At 40.5% G+C, this 21451-nt stretch overlaps 1 protein-coding gene across 1 annotated transcript in view; it reads left to right on the top strand.

Annotated features, from left to right (window-relative positions):
* LOC138201560 (abl interactor 2-like) overlaps positions 1 to 21451 on the top strand; it is a 41283-nt gene that overhangs the window by 10023 nt on the left and 9809 nt on the right. Inside the window, exons 2-7 of the mRNA XM_069155166.1 lie at positions 2823 to 2990; positions 8981 to 9157; positions 9662 to 9679; positions 10408 to 10511; positions 17883 to 18035; positions 20431 to 20555. Coding sequence (XP_069011267.1) covers positions 2823 to 2990; positions 8981 to 9157; positions 9662 to 9679; positions 10408 to 10511; positions 17883 to 18035; positions 20431 to 20555 — 745 coding nt within the window. The remainder of the gene's footprint in view (positions 1 to 2822; positions 2991 to 8980; positions 9158 to 9661; positions 9680 to 10407; positions 10512 to 17882; positions 18036 to 20430; positions 20556 to 21451) is intronic.

Below are 21451 nucleotides of genomic sequence, written 5' to 3'. Positions count from 1 at the left end.
GACGGTGTGCAACACACACATAGTGATCTGGAAGTTCATCTCCATTAAAGGCCCGTTTTTGGAGTGCTGTTTGGATTTAGTGGCTTAATGCTTAAGTCGCAAAACAAAAATGAAGTATTTTGGGAATACTTAGTGTGACAGATTATCGGATAACTGAACTCCAGCAGTACAAACCGCGACCAGCTGACCAGCACACACTGAGCTGAACTGAAGAACTCTTTCTAAGGCCTCGGTACTGTTGTTCCAGCAGAGAGACGAGTTCCCTCTGTCGACAAACATTAACAACAGCTTATCGGAGAACCTGCTCTTCACTTCAGAGAACCTCCTACTACTCAGCAGGCAAAAGATATTTACTTGGAAGAATAACAATGTTGAGTTTCTAGTTGTTTTTTTGAGTGTTGAAATATCATCCATGTGCATTTGATCCGTTACATGTCAGTTTAATCAGCTGTAAGGGCGGACCTCAGTAAATGGGAGAGATCAACCTTTGCTCGCTTTTGACGGCTCTTCCATACTTTTTAAAATGAGACTTTTCCATTCACGGTAAGTCAGTTAAACATTATGGCAATGCAGTTTTAAAGCTGTAGAGGAGTAAAATATCAGCCCTGCCTGTTGTGATTAACGCTGCAACAAATTACATGTTTTTGTTGTTTTACATATATCTGTAGTCTGTGCATGCAGCTGATGATCAGTTACAAATAACACTATGCAACAGCCCTGGACTTAGTAAAGTTAACAAGACAAAATCCAGAGTCTGACAATATAAAGCAACAATGAACCACAGCAGGTGTCCTCACAAAGTATGTCATGATAGGATGCTACATAAATCGAATAGGCTGCCACTTTTACAGAATTAATTCATACAGCCTTACTGAAGCAGACAACATCGTGATGTATAACCGATATAAACTTCACAGTGGCTGCAACCACAATACTTGTTGAGGTACAAAAAAAGAAAAGAAATGCCGCCTGTTTCAGGTTCTCTGCTCAATGCAAAATATAAGCAGTCGCCTCAGTCGCTCCGTCTAACTCAAGCCGCCACCAACGGCGACGTCATCCGTCGGTTTGTGAACGGCCGTTATGAAGCCTCAAGCAGAAACTGTGGTTCTCCCTTGATCTGATTGGAAGCTCGGTGATACTGCAGGTCCATGGTGTAGTCGGGTTACAGCTACCGGTGGGCGCAAACAGACACGCCCCCAAAAACAAGGCCTCTTGAGGTTTTTACTCTAATTAATGACGGGATTATTTTTAGATGGACCACCAGAAAATGAATAAGAAGCAGTGACTTTAGCTAGCAACACCAAAAAAGTAGTGAACATTTTTTTATTGATTTCAAATTTCATGAGAGAAGATGAATGGGAGTCTATGGAGCCAAAGACTTTTTGGAGTCAACCTCTAGTGGCACTCGCTGGTATTGTTATTCTTTGGTTCCGTTCTCATAGACCTCTCTCATTGGAAGACGTCTTGACTTTTTTACTGCAGGGAACGCACAGGTTGATGGTGTTTCAGTTCCATTTAGTGTCTACGGTAATCCACGTCAGTGAACATTCACAAAAGCAGGACTTCCTCTAAGTGGAACGCGGCCATCAATGACGAGTCCACGTCTTCTGTAAAACAGGTCTTTGCAGATTTGTCGTGACTTCCTCTCCTCGTGTGACTTTTGTTTTTAGTCTGGAACAAAGGAAACTTCAAATGCTTCCAAGTACAGCAATTGAACGGGCGTTGTGTCACTGTGATTGACACCTCTTCAAGCCAATCAGAATTGAATGTCTTCCTTCGCCGTTACATAATGGAAGAAATTTGTAATTGTTTGATCTCTGAATGAATGTAGGGTTGTAGGTCATCTGAGCCGATGACACTGTGTGTGTGTGTGTGTGTGTGTGTGCGTGTGTGCGTGTGTGCGTGTGCGTGTGCGTGTGTGCGTGCGTGTAAGAGAGAGACACACATGGGTGTCAGTGTGTTTCTTGTCAACCTCGGGCATGAATGAGTTCACACTGACCTACATCGGGCTTCAGCAAACACACACACACGTGTTGTTCTTTCCCTAGTTGTGAGGACCATAAATGCATGCATTTAATGCATTCCCCTTACCTAACATGGAGCATCACTGGTAAATGTCTAACCCTAACCTAAACCTGATTCTGGTCTCTAGTCTAGACCACCCAAAATGCAAATTGTCCCCACAATGATAGATGTACAAGCACATATGCACATTCCCTATATATCAGCCCTGCTGTAAGATACACACATGAAGAAACATTAATGTACTCACATGTAGTTACATACATGCTGATGCCCACTGACAAAGGCAGTCATGCAAACACACACACACACACACACACACACACACACACACACACACACACACACACACAGTCTGTCTCACTTGTTAAAATGCTGAATGTGACGTTCAAGCACAAATCACAGTGTCTGTCTTCTGTGTGTGCATCTCTATCTCTGTGAAAGCCAATGAATTATGACACATATTTATTTAAATGTTCTGCCATTCTTGGAGATCAAACGTCACATTAATCCATAATACACAAAATATGTTTGTCGACCAAACAGTAAATTGATCAAAAGATAATCAGCATATCAGTTTATATTTAAAGTAATTGTCCTCCATGTCAAAGGGGAACAACAAAAATGACTCAACAGGTTTAAAAGAACAAGATTAGCATCTGACTTTATGTCAGCTATGAACTCTGACAGTGATTTTTCATATTCCTTGTTCATAAATAAAACAAATTCTTCTGCATATGTGAATAAAGTGGCCACATTAAATGCCTGCTGTCCTGAATCTGTCTCTCTTCTCCCTGAAGTCTGCAGACAAGCAACAAGCGCTGGAGGAGACCAAGAGCTACACCACGCAGTCTCTGGCCAGCGTCGCGTACCTCATCAACACGCTGGCCAACAACGTGCTCCAAATGCTGGACATCCAGGCCTCGCAGCTCCGCCGCATGGAGAGCTCCGTCAACCACATTTCACAGGTTCGGTGACCTTTTAATGTTCTCATTTCATCTGAGAGGATGAAAACAGCGGAGAAAACGCCACACGTTCCTGAATATCAAAGTCAAACACTGGGAAATCGTTTGGTTTGCCTGCATGGTAAATTTACATTTTAAGGGATTCACAATTTATCTCCCAATACGTAAATGTGTTAGAATCACACAAATAAGAAGACTTGATTGTTCGGTGCTTCATTACACCTGCCCACACCACCTCGATTATCCAGGTCAGGTGTCTACAGGTACATTGATACTGAAAAATGCTGTGAAATTCAAAAACACTTCCTTTGAAATGTGAAATCTGCCCGCATGTGTGTGTGTGTGTGTATACGTGGGCATGAACAGAGGCATGGCTACACATGGTGCATAAAATCATACACCGCTCTGTTATTTATAGTGAGAGGGCTCATGGATGAAAGCACACAATATGTAATCATGTATGCATGCAGGCTCATTTATGTTCCCTGCTCTCTGGACGCCGATGTCCTCGCTGTGTAAAGCCGAGTGCGGCAGCCCAGAATTCATCTCAGGAGGATTTAGCACTTACAAAAATATAGAGATGCAGCAGTAATAAACTGCAGAGGGAATTTAACAGCAAAAAGTGGCCGGAGTGAAGTAACGTCAATGTTTCCATAGGTTGAAAATGTACTTGTGGTGGGTGGTACAGCGTGTGATTGATGTGTACACAGTTTAGCAGGGTGGGTTCATTTTCTGTATCAACAATTACACAGATGTTCCCCAAATGCAGTGACATGAAAAGTGTCAAATACAGCGTAACAAGATTTACTGAAATTGAAATCCTGCCCCCCCCCCCCCTCCATGCCCATCCCTAATTTATCGCTCGGCTCCCGGGGTTGCAGTCCAGCCAATCAAATTGTATTTCCTTTATTTACCTGATCTATGAGCTTCAAACCCTGCTACACTCACCCGGCACAGAGCAGATGAAGTGTAGAGAGAGGGAGGGGAGATCCTCCACTGAAACCATTGCGTCATTCTCTCGGACGCATTAAACAATAAATAACACTCAAAATGCTGAAATGTGTCGTCAACGTGTACGTATGGGAAACACCGAACATCTATTGTTGTTTTTCTGTGCACGCAAGAGTCTGATGAACATTTGGGTTTGATGGCAATATTTCTTGTTGGTGCCAGGGTTGAAGCAGACAGGACTTTGATAACCGATGTCAGTATGTTTATGAATGTAAAAACAGCATGTGATGTGAAAGGTGCTTCTGGAAACCAAGAATTATCTGCTGAATCTGCAGCTCTCAGCTTTACAGAGGTTTATAATAACTTTCTGCTTGTTGGTCAGCTGTCAACTACAACTACTTTTGTTTTACTTTCTGCTTTTGTAGCATCAATATTAATAACAGCAGGTGGCTGGTTTCAGAGGAAAGCTTTAAAAAGCCCCTGTACACTACTCGCTCAGCAGTGTGGGTTGATATCGAGTGACAAACACTTGTGAAAGACCAAGATCGTGTTAAAATCAAGTAGACAGGTGTTTGCTAACTAGTTCCAAAGCAGGACACTGTCTAAGTAAACCTACAGATTGAGAACATTTAAACAGGCACTAATATCTCGTGTGGCTAAGAAATCTGGTTTCTACTGGAGGGTTTCTCTGAATCCACTATTACCTCATTCGTATTATTCATTTCTTTATTACATAACATCTAAAATATCAGGTTACCACAGGAATAGTACAGTAACCACTTTCATTTAAATGCAAAACCTGGGAAGACAAAGAGAAGCTGGTGTAGCTTCGACACTGTTGGGTGCGATCACACCTACAGGTGGTTTTATTTGTGTGTTTGCGTGAGGCATCGCCAGGGATCCGATCCGACTTACACAACAACTCTGCGGCACCCACACATCTCACACTGCAGCGCTCTCCAGCATATTCCTCGATAAACTCAGCAGGCTGACTCGTCATTCGGTGCACACTCGTGCAGAGAAAGAAGTGTTGTCATTCACCGAACATTGAAATCCTCAACAGCCCTTTTTATAGAGTAACTTGGAGGAATAAAATCACAGTTTTCACTGGTACAGAGGCTCCATTCTCCTCCTCAGTCCTCTGAATAATCAGTAGAATCAGAATACTCTGCATGCAGAAATAATGAGATGCTTCTCTTCCTCTTATGTCAGGCCAGGCTCTGGTTGCACGTCATAATTACCGCTTTCTGTTCACTGAGACACAGTCACATCTGTTATGTAGGCGACCGCTTCGTGCAGCGAGGAATCACACTGAGATGATCTTTTATAATCCATTTTGCATTTTTAGGCTGCAGTAAGCAGCCAGCACAGTAGTCATGTAACATGAAGCGGGAATATCCAAACGCAGTCGTAGCACAGAACACGTGCTCCTCAGATTCTTCCCAGAGTGACTCTGTAGATAGTGAATGTTTTACGAGGTAAATGGAATCCACTTATAAAGCGCAGGGTCCCTCCGGGTGGGACATTTCTGGAATATCATGGAATTATAAAACATTCCATTCCAGACATGCACAGATGAAGGATTTTGCCCTTTCTTTGGCCCAAGTCATGGAAAATCATGGACTTATGTTTGTAGTATGTTTGAATTTTAGTTATATTTTCCATGAAGTATTTTTCTATCCAGTGTTATTTACAGTGGTTTTATCTCCTTCCCGCTCATCAACAATCACTTCAGTCAATATATCCTTTTTTCCTGTAGCTGCTAACGAAGGCAAACATGCAGGAAAATGGAAATTTCAAGAGTTTTGGCTACAAAACGATGACTTCAAAGATCAGTTAAGTAAATGACAGAAAAGCCACATGTAAAGTTTAGAAAACTGCTATTGATCTATTCAAATAGGTATCAAAAAACACCTCAATAGGAAACACCTGTAAACTACTAAATAAAGCTCTCACATTTCTGGGAATAAAATAAAGTGCTTGTTTTTTCTCTGATCAGCACAAAGGCGACTGATTATCTGTTCATTACAGGTCATGGAGTTATCAGTCAGTGAAAGTCAGGGAATATGACATTTGACTTGAAGTGGAAACCCAAACGGAGCCTTTTTACCTTTGCGGTTTAGCGCTTTACAATTTCAAACAAACATATTCGTACATCTATAGCTGCCATCAGGAGACACGTGTGGTTCAGTGTCTTGCCCAAGGACACTGAGGACACTGAGGACAGAAGGAGCCAGGGATTGAACCACCAAATTAGCACTTTCTAGCCAACCCGTTGTACCACCTGAGCCTCCTTTGTTCAAATACTGGACATTCTATCAAATTTAAAATCACCTGAGCATTCGAGTTCATTTGTGTTCCACATATTCACCTCGTCTTTGTACTGCAAACTGTTTTTCTTTTCTTTCTTTTTTCTTTACTCTTACTTGACATGTTGCTGTTGCTTTGAGATAATTGACATATGTTCTTTATCTGTGAGTCATGGTAATGTTTTGGCTCTCCAGTGTAGTTTACAGCATGTCAAAACACCCCCACATCCTGTTTTTTGAGTGTAAAATACACTGGCAGCATCTTAATGCTTTTCAGCTCCCCAAGGACCAATTGTACTACATTTACTCCTATGATTTATTTCTCCTGATACTTTGCTTTGACTACTTCTTTATAAGCAGTTGTCAGTAAATGACACAAAGCTACGGGATGCAGTCAGTAATGTAATCAAGAAAAAAGTAGCACGAAGGAGTCACATGGCAACAACTTGTACTTAATGTAATTGTTCAGTAAATGCTTGTTTGCATGTTGTTGAGCTATGAAGGACTGCGGTGAGGACAGCGATCGTGCTGGGCTTTGTGTTCATTTATTTTTCTTGTCCTTACCTCAGACAGTTGCAAGACATTTTCTTTAAAGTCTTTTGCGTCTTCGTGCCGTTCCAATGTTGCCACAGCCGGCAACAGTCTGTGGAGATCGGATGTGAAGGCCTCGCTGCATTTATTGTAGGGAGAATAAAGGCGTATTTATGTGTCAACTCCTCTCTGAACACTGTTTTGTTTTTTTTTTTCTACTGGGGCTGCAACAGTTTTTCACAGAATATTAACCGTCTCAGAAAATATCACAGCATCCTGCTTTATGGTATTTCACAATTATTATTATTATGATCAGTTAATGTGACCCTGAAAAGACTGGAAACAGAAGGGTGCTTTTTGATTACACAAACACTTTGTTATGAAATACAAAACTTAAAAACAAAAAAAAGGGAAGTATGTCTCCCTTTCAACTTTGCATCCATATCTTTTGTAAACTGGATATGCGTCCTCGAGGACAACCCCATGTTCATTTTTAGGATATTCAAAGTATAATAAGCACTTCTACATGATATCGTTGGCATCCGTATGTCTCAGGAGACAATGGTGTAGCTGCTTAGGTGTTGAAACATTTCGTTGAGTGGCTGAAAAGGCCTCCTCTGGAATGGCAATCTCTCGCACAGTAACTGCAGGTGACAGAAGATGGCTGCCCTCACTTTCCTCTTCAAATTGTAAGACTCATTACTATTTTAACACTGAACACTTTGCAGTACAAGTGGAAGCCTGTCCAAGTAGTGGACTGGAGTCCACTACTTGGACTCCACTTGGTGACCACTGGTTTAGTCTGAAAAATGTCAGATGATAGTGAAAATTATTATCTAAAGTGACATTTTCATACATCTAGTTCTGTCAAAGATATTACGTTTTCAACAGAAAACCAAGAAATCTTTGTGTATCTGAAGGTAATGCAACACTGAATATGGTTCGTACTTGTTTGTGACTCCAGGCTTGAAGAACAGGTTTTCATCCATATTAATAAAATCCACTTCTCCAAAAATGTGTGAAATCACGGAGCGGCGTGAAATGCGTTTCTCACACCAAATACATTTGTGGGGTTTTGTACCGTTGGTGAAAAAATAAAGGAAAGACACCACTGCAGACTTTAACAAGTTATTGCAGACTTTTTATAAACAATATAATTAATTAATAAATACAACAAATGAAACAATAATCAATGATTAAAATAATAGTGTCAGTATTTTCGTGAGAAAAAACTGAGTGGCACAACCAGAGCTCTGTCACTGTGGTGCAGCTTTAACACACACACACACTAGTCATTCAGAAAGTATTCATATGATAATGTCAGTGTATAAATGGCTCCCTGTTCTAGAGTAAACATTTTTACAAGTGTGTTGTTGTCTCAAAGAGGAAAAATGCAATGAATGAAATGTGCAGTTTGAACTCTTATCAACTGTTCTACAGACATCAGTTGCTGCCTGTCTTTATCAGACAAGCATGTTCATGTAGGAAAGAAACATGGTAATGCCAAATTCATAATCCTGAAGGGAGTCATCCCAACAAACCTCATTTTGGATCAATAACAGTGGTCGATCCTCCAGATCTGAACAAGCGCTAGAAGGGTTGAGATGTTCATGTTCCCCCTCGGGATGAATTGGAATCAATTTGGCGATCTTCTTACTCTACATCTTGTGCCTTCATCTTGTTTGGTTTATGGCAGAGGAAAACCTCCATCCGGATGACATTCCCATCAACCTCAGCTGGACTTTGTGTTTACTGCTGATGTCAGCATCCTAACGGGTTAGGCTGAAATAGTAATCATGATAAACCCTCTAAACAGCAGCATGTTGGCATTGTCTCTGACAAAAGTGGGATTTTAAGTCCATCCTCACTGAGCGGCTTGCAGGCCTGCAGACTTGTAGTATAGACACAGAGGTTTGTCACTAATGTAATTTCAGGTTGGATCCGTCACACGTTATAACCTGATGCCTCTTCTGGCCTCAATCAGTAACCTACTATTTATGTCAGTAATAACTTATCTTGGCCTAAAGAGATAACTTGACCTGCAGTGGTTTAACTCCTCCCCCTTACTTCAGTGATGTACAGGTGTATCCAGGGGATTTGACACTGATTGGAGGTGAAACGGAGTTCAAACAACCACAGTGCAGTCAAACAAAGCTCATCAGTTATTAATTATTCACTCTTCCTCCCTCTTCTTCCTCTCAGACCGTTGACATTCACAAGGAGAAGGTGGCGAGGCGGGAGATCGGCATCCTGACCACCAACAAGAACACAACGCGCTCTCATAAAATCGTCGCACCGGCCAATCAGGAGAGGCCGGTGCGCTACATCAGGAAGCCCATCGACTACAGTGTGCTGGATGATATCGGACACGGAGTTAAGGTGGATAGAATCATTTAAAAAAAATATGAATTTTAAAAGTTTGATAAACTTCATTTGTGTAGCACCTTTCATAAGAATGTTAAATAAAAAAGCAAAAATTTAAAACCATTCCCATTATTAAAAAATAAGTTATAAAAGATGATTGCACCTTCAAAATGATTGGATCTAAACTTGCATGACTGAGTGTTCACAGTCACCGTGTCACTAAATATGTAGAATAATGTGGAAAAAAAACCGTTTGTATGACAACTAGCATTAATTATCTAGTGTTTAATAACTCTTATTTAAGTTGCACTGTTCACTGTTTGAGCTGCATCACATCAAGCAGCCCATCTCTGTCTGTATTCCAGCTCATCTGCCTCTCTATTTCCGCGGTGTGATCTCTGCTCTGTCTTTCTGATAGCTGTTCACGTTTGCATGATGCTGTTGCACTCCGTCACTGACCTCCAGACTTTCTCCTCTTCTCTCTTTCTTGTTCACTTCTGCTGCCATCGATGTGTTAAGTGGTTGTTGAGGTTCAAGGTAAGGATGCAAAACAACACCTGTGGAGCACCTCTGAACTATTTGTATCTTTTTAAAACTTTGGGACCTTCATTTGATTCATGTGGACCGTCGTTCTGGTCAATGAGCAACTCGTTGGAGAGACACAAAGTTAACTCATCAGCGTGCCACAAATAACTGGGCACATACAGTGTAGAGTAGATGTTTTTGGGCAGCAGGTACACATTATTGTTTTGGTATTTATCTTCAACTTAACTCAGCTTTATTTGTTCAGCACCTTTCATACAAGCCTGCAGCCCCAAAGTGCTTCACTTCAGAGCAACACGTTGAAAAAAGGGAAAAAAACAGACAAATACACAAGCATACAAACTAATAATGAATAATTAAAATAAGGAAAACTAGTAAAAAATGTAGGAGAAATAAAATGGACAATATAGAATTGCAACAATAAAATGTTTTAAAAATCAGTAATTAAAATTCTGAAAAAAATATAAACACCAAAACAAGAAAATAGGAAGTAAAAGTTAACGTTCCATATCTCACTGTTCGTTTGAGTGTGTTTAGGTCAATATAGAATGTATTTTGTGAGATGAAGCCCCTTTTATTGTTTATATCTCAGATCAGACTCAGTGGTCATAATGTTTCTTGGTTCATCAGTGTTTAGTTACATTGAGTTCTGCACACTGGGCTTTCTGAAAGGCCGAGCCCAGCTCAGTAGTGACCTTTTACTGCTGTGTGTGCTTTCACAGGTGAACGGCCAGCAGAACACAAAACTAGGAGGGGGTCTATCCCGAACCAACCCCCCCACCCAGAAACCACCCAGCCCTCCGAGGGCCGGCAAGGGCATCTTAGGGTACGTACTCAACCGAACACCAACACTCCCCTACCTGTACGTCTGACATTCACCCCAACTGATCCTTCCATGTCTGTTTGTCTTGTGTTTTCATAGCTGGCTGAATTTACTCAGTGTTACTCTTGGATTTAAAAATTCTCTGTTTTGTTTTCCAATTGTTTGTGTTGTGAATGTGTGAACGACATCTGTTTAATGTGGTATTTTCTATGTATATTTGACTTTTCCGAAAATGTAAATAGAGAACTGTGAACAGTGACACACGTGAAATAAGTCGCTTGTGATCTTGCTGCAGTTTTTGTGCGTTTGTCTCTTCTGGAAGGACGGAGCATCCTGCGGCGAGCTTATTACAGATTTGACCTGGCAGAGGGGAATGACAAACACACACACACACACACACACACACACACACACACACACACACACACACACACAGTGAAACACAGTGCTCAGAGGAATAACGTCATGCATTGTGTGCTCTCCCCTCAAACATCTAGGTCACCCAGCTGTATCCCTCCTTCCCTCTCTCTCCTTATCTTCATCTCCATTCACTCCCTTCGTTCATGCCCTTCTTCTCACTTCAGCTGTCTCACTTTCTTTGCATCTATTTCCCCCCTTTTACTCCATCTCCTCAGATCTTCTCCTCTCACGCCTTTCTTCTTTCTCTCCGGTACTGCAGGAACTAAACACCCCCCGTATCTGCTCCTGTTGTAGCTGTGGGCTACAACTTGAGCCCATTTTTAGCCTGAATATATTCAGATTTTGTCAAACCGTACCCATTACAGGTATGCTTAATTAGTTCTTACCAGTTCCTGTTTGAAGTTTAGCTACTGATGTAGAGACGTTTATCACTGGATTGCTGTGACACTGAAGAAAACTTTAAAAATATTTAAACTTTTTAAAGACTTTTTACTATGATTTTGAAGCAGATATATGGATTTGTATTTACAATGACATCAGAGATGTTGATATCCTCAGAAAGTATAAGTCACGATGAATCTAAAACTATGTGCATCATTTCTGTGCATTCAGATTTGACTAAGGGCCTGATTTACAAAAATCTCAAATAAAGGGTACTAAATTGTGTGTTTATTCCAAAAGTTTGCACGTTTATTTTGCAACCGTTTCGCGGGTGATTGATATCAGGTGCAAATCACTCTATTCAAATGAGGTATTTGCATGTGTTAAAGTGATTCCAGCCGCTCTAACAGAACGACCACAAAAAAAAGGAAATCTGATGCCGTTGAAATTAATAAATATGAATATAACAAGAACGAAACGCTCTATAGGAGATTATCAGCAAGGATGTCAATGGGAATAAACAAAAACATCAATAGATGAAATTATGAGAAAATGGCAAGATATTAGGCTAAAAAAAAAAAAAAAAAAAAAAAAAAAATGGCTTATAATTAAAACGTTGGCAAATAAAGGAAGATGAGATCTTCGAACAAACACCGATCAGCAGGTCCAGATCTTTCTGTGATGAGCAGGTGACTTTTCATTCAGTGTCTCCTGAGGTCTCGTGAACCTGATGAAGCTACCTGTGAATTCTGCAGGACTCATTCAGGACCTGTGACATCACACCTGAATAACAGGACTGGTGGGAGATCCAAGCAGAGATACGCTGGAACGACCCAGAGGCAGGAAAATGCTGAGTCGTAAGAAGTTTTTTAATTGCTGGTATTTCATGGCTCCTCCTTGTTGTTGGCTGTCAATCATCATTCAGCTCATTCAATAACTCTGTCATCTCTCAACAGACGATGTGTCTGAATAGTTTTTGCCTCTGCCATCTCCAAAATGTTTACACGGGTGTAAAACCACACCCTTTGGTTTCTTTGGTTTCTTGCGTCTCCTCACCACAATAATAGCAGCCGTCTCTCCTGATGTTCAAATCTGATTAATACGTGCCTTTCAGTCATACTAAAATTCACATGCAACCACTTCTCCTATTTCTACTGTCAGGTTTAGTAAATATCATTGCGGGTGCTAAATTTATGTATTTACATTTTCCCTCCCAGGATTTTTCATCTTCAAGTAGAAACGCCCAATATTACATATGCATTCAGGCAAACACGCAAAATGGACGACGTGTGTTAAATTGCACATTTGAAATCCTCACTGCACATCGTTAGTAGATCAGCTTGGACTTTTTTTTTGCAGGTGGTGTGAAGTTTCCACATGATTTTCCACATGCAAACCTTTAATAAATCAGGCCCATAGTGTTTAAGTACATTAATATCCCCCAGGAGCTGTGTGTCACTGCTGCCAGTCCAACTACTGATAAACAGGAAAACTACAAACAGCCTCACACTGTATTGAAAATCTCATCAGACAGACATAAATAGACAAATAAAACATAAATAGGCACCAGAGGACCATCTGTTCAGCCTCCGGTCTGCATCCTGGATGTGATGTTTCCAGCCTCATCTCCTGTCAGTCAGGAAGTTTGTGATCCACTGACAGGTGGAAGCTGGCACGGTGAGTTTGATGTGGAGGGTGTCCGGGATGATGGTGTTGAACGCCTAGCTGAAGTCCACTAACAGGATCCGTGTGTACAGTATGTCCCTGAGGAGTCGAGGTGTTGCAGGATGTAGTGCAGTCCCATGCTGATTGCATCATCCACCGACCTGTTTGCCCGGACCCCGCTGCAAACTGCAGGGGGGTCCAATAAGGGGCCTGTAGTGTCCTTCAGGTAGGACACTCTTACAAAGGACTTCATTACTACAGACGTCATGGCGACGGGTCTGTAGTCATTTAGTCCTGTGATGGAGGTTTTTTTGGGAACCGGGATGATAGTGGAGCGTTTGAAGCAGGAGGAACTTCACAGCTCCAGGGATTAGTTGAAGATCTGCGTGAAGATGGGGGGCCAGCTGGTCAGCTCAGGATTTCAGACAGTAGGGAGACACACGCCGTATGCTTTCCTGATCTTCTGTCTTCGATAGACTTGGATAATACTTGTATAATATAGAGCTGCAGCCATCATACTGTTAGCTTAGCTTAGCATAAAGGCTGAAAACAGTGACTGTATTCCGAGCGAGCTGCTTCCCTTTGTACACGAAGGTTTAGTGCGCTCACATGTTAGGACACTCACTTGTGTGGTATTTGAATTTCGACAGGGTAGTGTTGTCTCATACTGTCGTTCTGCACTTAACGGATAGAACTGTAACATTTGAATGCATCGCCTGCCAATATATCTGCAGCGTTGCAGAAATGAATGTGTTTTTGTACCTCCTGTTTGAGATTAATGGCTTCTGTCCATCAGCAGTAAGGTCGTACGAAGTGAAAAATAAACACCATGAGGTGTTCTGCAACAGCTGCAGATCGGTTGGCCCTTACCTTTCTGCTGCAATGCTAAGACTGCGACTGTTAAAAGTGAAAGGTGTCCATCATTTCACACTCATTTATTTGGATTTGTTTTGTAGTACATCAGTAGTACTTTTAGTGCACTGCACAGTGTCCATACTTTTAGTGTGAATGAACTCATGCACTCAGTAGTGTGTTGGTTCGTACGTCCACCATTTGGAACATGGGAAGTGACTTCCTGCAGTCACTGCTCCTTTCTGAGAAATAGTCTGACACATAACCTACATTTCTGTCTATGCACAGATTAAACAAACAAAAGAAATCTGTCAATTAGGGACCTTTAACACAGTCATGTTTTTTTCTGTCTAACATTTATGCTGAGCTAAGTAAACCAGTTTCTGACCGCAGCATCATATTTAACAAAAACTTGAAGTATCCATATTCTTATCTAGCTCGTTTTCCCGAAACTATTCATCACAATACTTCCGACCATATTTGTACACTACATTACTGTATGTGTATGTGTGTGCAGCCAGGTTGGCTGACTGAGCAGAGCCAGCTCGCGCAGCACCATCTCACCCTCCTGTTCCTTCCTGTTTCCTGCAGCCTGCTGATCAGCCGCCTGTCGTACCCTGACTCTTAATTACGTGGCAGGATTGTTTCCCTGCTGAAGGTGCCATGAACAAAAAGTAGCCTACAAACAACCCTCGATTCAGCGCTGTGCTACTCTGCATTAATCCTCTACTTTAAGATGACCCCTCCCCCCCCACACACACACACTTTTTGTTTTTATACCTAATGTCCAGAAATAACTCTGATATTATATTCAGGCTAAAACGGTCGCAAATAGAGTGTGTGCGTTTCTAGAAAAGAAACAGCCTCACAGTTGGTTGGAGCTAAGCTGTGGTCAACAAGCCAAGTGCCCCCCCTCCCTCCCTCCCCCTCCTCCTCCTCCCTCCTACCTAAACACATACACACACACACTCCTCTCACACAAGCACAAATGTGCACACAGTCAAGGAACAAACACACAGCAGTCAGTTGGCATCATACTGCAATCAACAGGCCTTTAGACAGCACACACACATTTCCACACAATAACAACAACAGCAACAAGCCAGAAGAATATTCACAAACAATTTTACACATTCTGTCGTGTTCTCGTCTAAAGCTCCATTCAGATGAGATTAACAATACAAACAGGATTTTAAACTGTGAAATTACAGTTCCAGGTAGACTTGGGCATTGAGAAGGATGAAACAAAACGCAAAGCAAATAAAACACCAAAAATCAAGAAGAAAGACACTTAGGAACCTGCCTGGGAAGCACCACGCTTTTAGGTTTTGTTCCGTCTCACAGTAAACCAGTGATCGATGTCCGTACATCCACAGGTACAACATGAAGAGGAGTAGCTAATAGATAATTCTGCATACTTTTTCTTGGCACTTATTTGACAATTTAAACAGATACAGGATAAAAACAGGCTTCAGAGAGAGCAGTACCCACCTGTTGCTGGAATTAACAGCCCATTAATGAGCTCACGTGGTGGAGTTCTCCTGACGTCTTTCATTTCTTTTTGTCACCACATTATATTCTAAATAGGCCTGTGTGTTATTGTTAGCCTTTTCTCATCAGATTTCTTTCATTTTTGCACAAAAGCCAAATTTCACAATGAGCTAATGAAAGAGATTCACTTTAAATTACATGGATGGGACCCCAGATGGGATATAAATTACAGAGTTTGCGTTTAAAAAGGAGGAAATTGTAGCTGCAATAATTACCGGGGAGGAGATAAAAAATGACTCGTATGAAATCACTAACCAGAGCAGGTAATAACAAAACCACATCATCTGCCCCGGAGAAATAAATCCTGTCTAATGGAGGCTCAGGTCTCGTTTTCACTTTCAGTTACATACAACAGAAATTATGAATGTCATTTATTGTTCTGTGTGTGTGTCTTTGTTTGAAATAGACAATCATATTTCAGAGTTATAGTTGTGTTTATTTATGCTTCAGTAACATTTTTTTTGTGGTGATTTTAGGAGAACTCTTCACACTGAATGTGTCTCACTGACTCCTCTCGGTCTTCAGTCTGATTTTCATGTGTTTTATTCTTTGATGCTGCTCACTTGTCTTTATTCTCTACAGTTCTGTGAAGCTGGAGGAGTTCTCTAAATATACACCCTGACCTTTAAACACGACCTCCACAGATTTATTCATTTCTCCCACAGCAAGAAGGAGGACCAACCTACTGAGTGCTGAAATAATGTTTGATTACATGTGTCCATCCTGATGCTATAGGTGTACCTGTGACCATTTTATGTCACCTTTGATTTAATTAGAACAATTTTTATGGCTCCGTAGAGCAGACCGCTAATACTCGAATGCCCTGATTGCTCTAGAGCGCTCTCCTGTGGATTCTTAATAGCACTACTGTGTAAAAATTGTAAATTTCCTGGCAAAATCTTTTCCATTAACTATGATTAACGTTAGAGTTTAATAGATATTAATTGAAGTGATATATCCAGGCTCAAACACCGTGCAAATGCCATTTCAGTCTGTTTAGTTGCATGATCCTGTTTCTTCTTCATCCTGCACAGTACGTTTAACAGAAATGAACAAGGCACATGTTTGGCTTGCTAAATAGAAGTATGTTGAAATAATTGGAATTTTGAGTGTATACGTTTGTTAATGTATCTATGTCATGTTTTTGTGACATAATCAAGACAGACTGACTGAACTTGATTTGATTAGAAGGAAATATGTTCCCTAATGAAACTGTGTTCATTTAACCTTTTTTTTTTTTTTTTTTTTGTCTATTTAAATCATAGCTACAGGACAGTTTAAGGGATATTTATTTTTCATACATTAAGGAACTTTACTACTAAAAACACTATCTTTAGATTGTAAGCTATAGCTCCCAGTTTAAGTTTTACTTTTTTTAACATTGAAAAATAAATATATTCAAAACAAAACTATAAAATGACTGACTTTGGCTAACTGTTCAAAGTAAAATCCCAGTTAGCAAATTAACACTTATTGAAAATATGAAACATCTAGTGTAACAGTGAGCTTGGTTAGAACTACATTGACTACTGATAACAAACCGAAGCAGCAAAGAATCACTAAAGAGCAGCAAACATCAGCTGGTTCTCACATTTCCAAATAGACGTTAGTTTATGAATCTAAATTACTTCTTTCTCACCTTAAGAAAAAAACAAAACAACAATGGGATAATGTGACATGTAGCAGTGTTAGGGTGATAATTCTAACAGCTTTAAAATTGGCTCAAACTGCCTGCTGCTGGTTATATTCTGGGACACTTGGCTCCAATATCCCCCACTTTTCATTCATCTATCACCCCTTACACTGGCTTCCTGTCCAACAAAGAATTGACTTTAAAATCCTGCTGTTGGTTTATAAAGCACTGAATGGTTTAGGGCCAAAATACATTTGTGATCTGCTGCGACCGTCTGAACCATCCCGACCCTTCAGGTCGTCTGGGACGGGTCTCCTTTCTGTCCCCAGAGTCACAACTAAACATGGAGAAGCAGCGCTCAGTTGTTCTGCTCCACATATCTGGAACAAACTCCCAGAAAGCTGCAGGTCTGCTGAGACTCTCAGCTGCTTCAAATCAAGACTGAAGGCTTTTCTGTTTGCTGCCTTCAATTGAACCAGACTCAAGGATGTTGATCAATTTCCTGCATTTCTGCATTTTATTACTGTATTTTATTTCTTAAACTGCACTGCAACTTTTATTGTATTTTTAGCTTCTTTAATGTTTTAATGACTGTTTTTAATGTTTCGATCAATGTTCTTAATTGTTTTTAAATTTGCTTTTCCTTTTTCTGATGTTTTGATGCTTCTAATGGTTTTATGTGAAGCACTTTGAATTGCCTTGTTGTTGAAATGCGCTATACAAATAAACTTGTCTTGCCTTGCCTTATGTAGTAGGTGGGACCTGTCTACGACCTGGCAGCAAGTAAAGTGCTCAAGACTTCGGTTGTGGGTACCGGGACACATTTTTCTCCCTGTTAACCCCGTCTTCACCCTTACTTCTTGCATGTACAGGAAGAACTCCCCCTACAGGACACTGGAGCCAGTACGCCCCCCTGTGGTGCCCAACGATTACGTCTCCAGCCCGACCAGAAACAATCTGGCTGCTGGGCAGTTTCCAAGTCCGGCCCGCACCGCCACCCTGAACCATCGACCCCGGACATACAGGTAGCCGGGTCGCCGTCTAAACATGGCTGCCAGAGCAGATTTCTCAGTTTCTCCGTCTCATGGAGTTACACAACACAACTCAATCTGAAAGTGCTTTCTTTGCTGGTGTAATATCACTTTTCTTCAGACTTTATTGTTGAACTTCATCCCACTTTCCTCTGCGTTGGCTTCTCAGCATGTCTAAAGTGTGCTGCTGTCCAGTGTTTCCTCTGTTGTTCTACCGCAGTTCATTCAGTGTTGGTTCAGTTGAAACACAGTATTTTCATTTGTCATTGCAGTTGATTATTAATGAAAAAATGAACAGCCAATATCATGAGGGATTCTCAAATGTGATGAAATAGTAAAATTAAATGGAAATTTAATAGTACTATTAATTTAACTTGAATTTATAATATTTTGTTCTGTTTTTGATTACATAGTACAGTATTGGATATACAATCTAAATTTCGTTTTTTAACTGGCAAATAAAATATTTAGTTTATCTGATATATTCAGAATAGACATGTTGGCATTTTTACAAGATTATAAGCTATTTATTTTCCTAAACCTCCCATCGAGCTTCATCTTCTAGTCCGGGACAAATGTGTGAATCCCTCTGATCATATGAAATTTACAAATGTCCTCCAAATATGTGCAGCAGTGGTGTTGTTGAGAGAACACAGAGGACACACAGCGCTAACTTTCTGCTTCCATCCTCACAGCATCAACTAACCGACTTCTTCTCATTCATGGATTCATTTTCAGTTTGGAGCTTTATTTTCTCTCCTCTGATGATTATGTAACTGCAGGCATGTTGGTTTCCTGGATGGGAAAGGAGGACAGCATAGTCTTTTTCATTTTTCATTGACTTATACATTTTTAATTCTTTAAAAGTGTTTACATGTTCATCTAAAGTAACTCTTTGGTGTTGATCAGCTAGAGCTGATGCATGGTGATAATGAGAATCAGTGACGTACACTGTCCATGTGCATGTCATTGTAACTATAAGTACTGTTTTCAAAAGAAAATTTAAATGAAAAAACTTGGTTAGATGAAATCAGTTTTAGAATATTCTCATTTTAAAATCGTATATGGCACATTAGTCTGATAATCAGACTCCTGCTTCACTTTATTATTTAACATTGTTTGAGTTTATCTTTATGTACATTATTTAGTAAATGAACAGATGAATTACATCCTGACTGTCCGTTGCCCAATCAAACCTTTGCATCAGACAGTTCTGCAATCCTTCCCATCCAATCACCACCTTCGCCTTTGTCACTCTGGAGCCTTCAGCCAATCAGATTGCATGTGTGCATTGTTTCATTGCTTCTGTGCTGACACTAACGACTCACTGCGGTTGTTTGCTGGGCTGTTTCCTTGCAGGCAGCTGACTTCCTGTCCATCAGTCTCATCTTCATCAGTGAGCCATCCTCCTTCCTCCCATCTCTGCCTTTATTATCTGTTTGATTAATGTCTGTCTTTGTCCTTTCTGCCTATTTAACAATCTATTTAAAGATTGACTCATTGGTCAAATGAGAGCTTTACTTTGTGCTGGAGAAAGTTGAATTTATGCCTTTAAGGAAAGAAAAAATGGAGAGGACACACCCAAACACTGATAGAAAACCTGAAGGGAAAGTTTGTTTTGCCTGAAGATTACTTTCATTATCAGTTAGTCTGCAAATTATTGTCCCGATTAATAGATTACTCTTTGTAGAACAAACAGTAAAAACTATCATCACAATTATAAGTTTTTTCGTCCAAACAACTGCCTGAAACCCAAAGATATTGGCTTGTATTGTGTCACTGCTATGTGTCAGTGTTTGCTCATCACTGGAGGGCTGTGCTGCATCTGCTGAACGGCACAACATAAAGCAACATTGTTAAAAAATAAATGCGTGAACGTTGAAGGAGAATAACATTTATTTTACTGAAGTAAATAGCTGCTCAATAAATGCTGGTATTTCGCATGCATGCTGCACTTAATGTTGCCTAGAGACAGAGCAGTTGTCACTCAACTGCAGGTCACAAAATATGATGTAACACCAGTGGTGGACTCAGGCCGAGAGCTCGTTAACTTCATGTTCAAATATCTACTGTAGAAACGTGTTGAAGGAAGAGCCTGTGAGAACCCTGCTACAGATATTTCTTTGCAGCCGTTTCATTGACTTCTGGGTTTTTAGGCTGGTAGTGTCAGAGAGAGACTAGAGAGACTAACTGAACAGAGAACACGAGGGGAAGGTTTGATTACAGACCGTAATGAGTTCTGGTATTTAATGTGGAACTGGATCCAAAATGGCACAAATCCCTGCACACAATATTGATTGTGTGTGTGTGTGTGTGTGTGTGTGTGTGTGTGTGTGTGTGTGTGTGTGTGTGTGTGTGTGTGTGTGTGTGTGTGTGTGTGTGTGTGTAGTGGTAGCAGCGGAGGCAGCCACCCCAGCAGCAGCAGTCGGAGCAGCAGCAGAGAGAACAGTGGCAGCGGCAGCGTGGGCATTCCCATCGCCGTGCCGACACCCTCGCCGCCCTCCACCTTCCCAGGTAACACACATAAACACAAACACAGGAAAAGGACACACACATCTACACTTTACATCTGTCCCTCCTGGTTTCTTCTGTAAAGCGATCCGTTACTGGAACGTTGTGTTGTTGTTGTTGTTTTGGTCTTCTGTCTTTTATCATTGTTTCTATTCCAGCTGGTCTGGTCTGTGTGTTGTGAAATGGTGTCGTGGTTTGTCAGAGTTTAACGTGATGGTATTCATGTCAATGCGGCACAACAGGAATGTTCATTATTCCTTTTTTATTCTTTATTTTTCCTTTCACTTAGTCTTTTTCCTCTCATTTCTTCTTCTGTTTTCATCAGTGCAAATATGACATTAAATGAAAAGTTCATGTTAGTATTTCCATTCACAGAGAAAATAAAATGTTAATCAAGTCCCTCCAGGAAATATTGAAATCGCAATAATTAAGCAAATTCAAAAGTAGTCTTTCCAAACAAAACTCACTTTATTAACAAATCTAAGTCCTCATTTACAATCAGCACCGCTCTACTGCCTCTCCTCTCACAATCAAAACTCCATGCTAGCTACCTGGAAAACCTGGAAGTGACCGGGATTGTGTGAAATGTGGTCTTATTATTGGAATGACGTATACTGTGTTAAATTCATTTTATACACACTTCCAGTTGTAAGAGAATACACTTTGTTTTTTAAATATAGTAGGCCTATATGTTGAATCAATATTATTTAAACAGCATTTAAATATCTCCTTTTGACAGCTGATTTTACCTTCATATTGTTATTAGTCTCAGACTGTCTGTTTTGTAAAGCTATATCACTTTTATGAGGTTTTTTTTGTAATTTTGAGCTGCCATGGTTCTCTAAGTAAAAAAAAAAAATAGATAAAAAAATATATAAGTAAAATATGTCTGTGATGTG

Source organism: Embiotoca jacksoni, unplaced genomic scaffold (assembly GCF_022577435.1).
Source record: "Embiotoca jacksoni isolate LCO1_2020_lvr unplaced genomic scaffold, fEmbJac1.0.p SCAF_2, whole genome shotgun sequence".
Taxonomy (NCBI): Eukaryota; Metazoa; Chordata; class Actinopteri; family Embiotocidae; genus Embiotoca; species Embiotoca jacksoni.
This window is presented reverse-complemented; position numbering and strand designations above follow the sequence as displayed.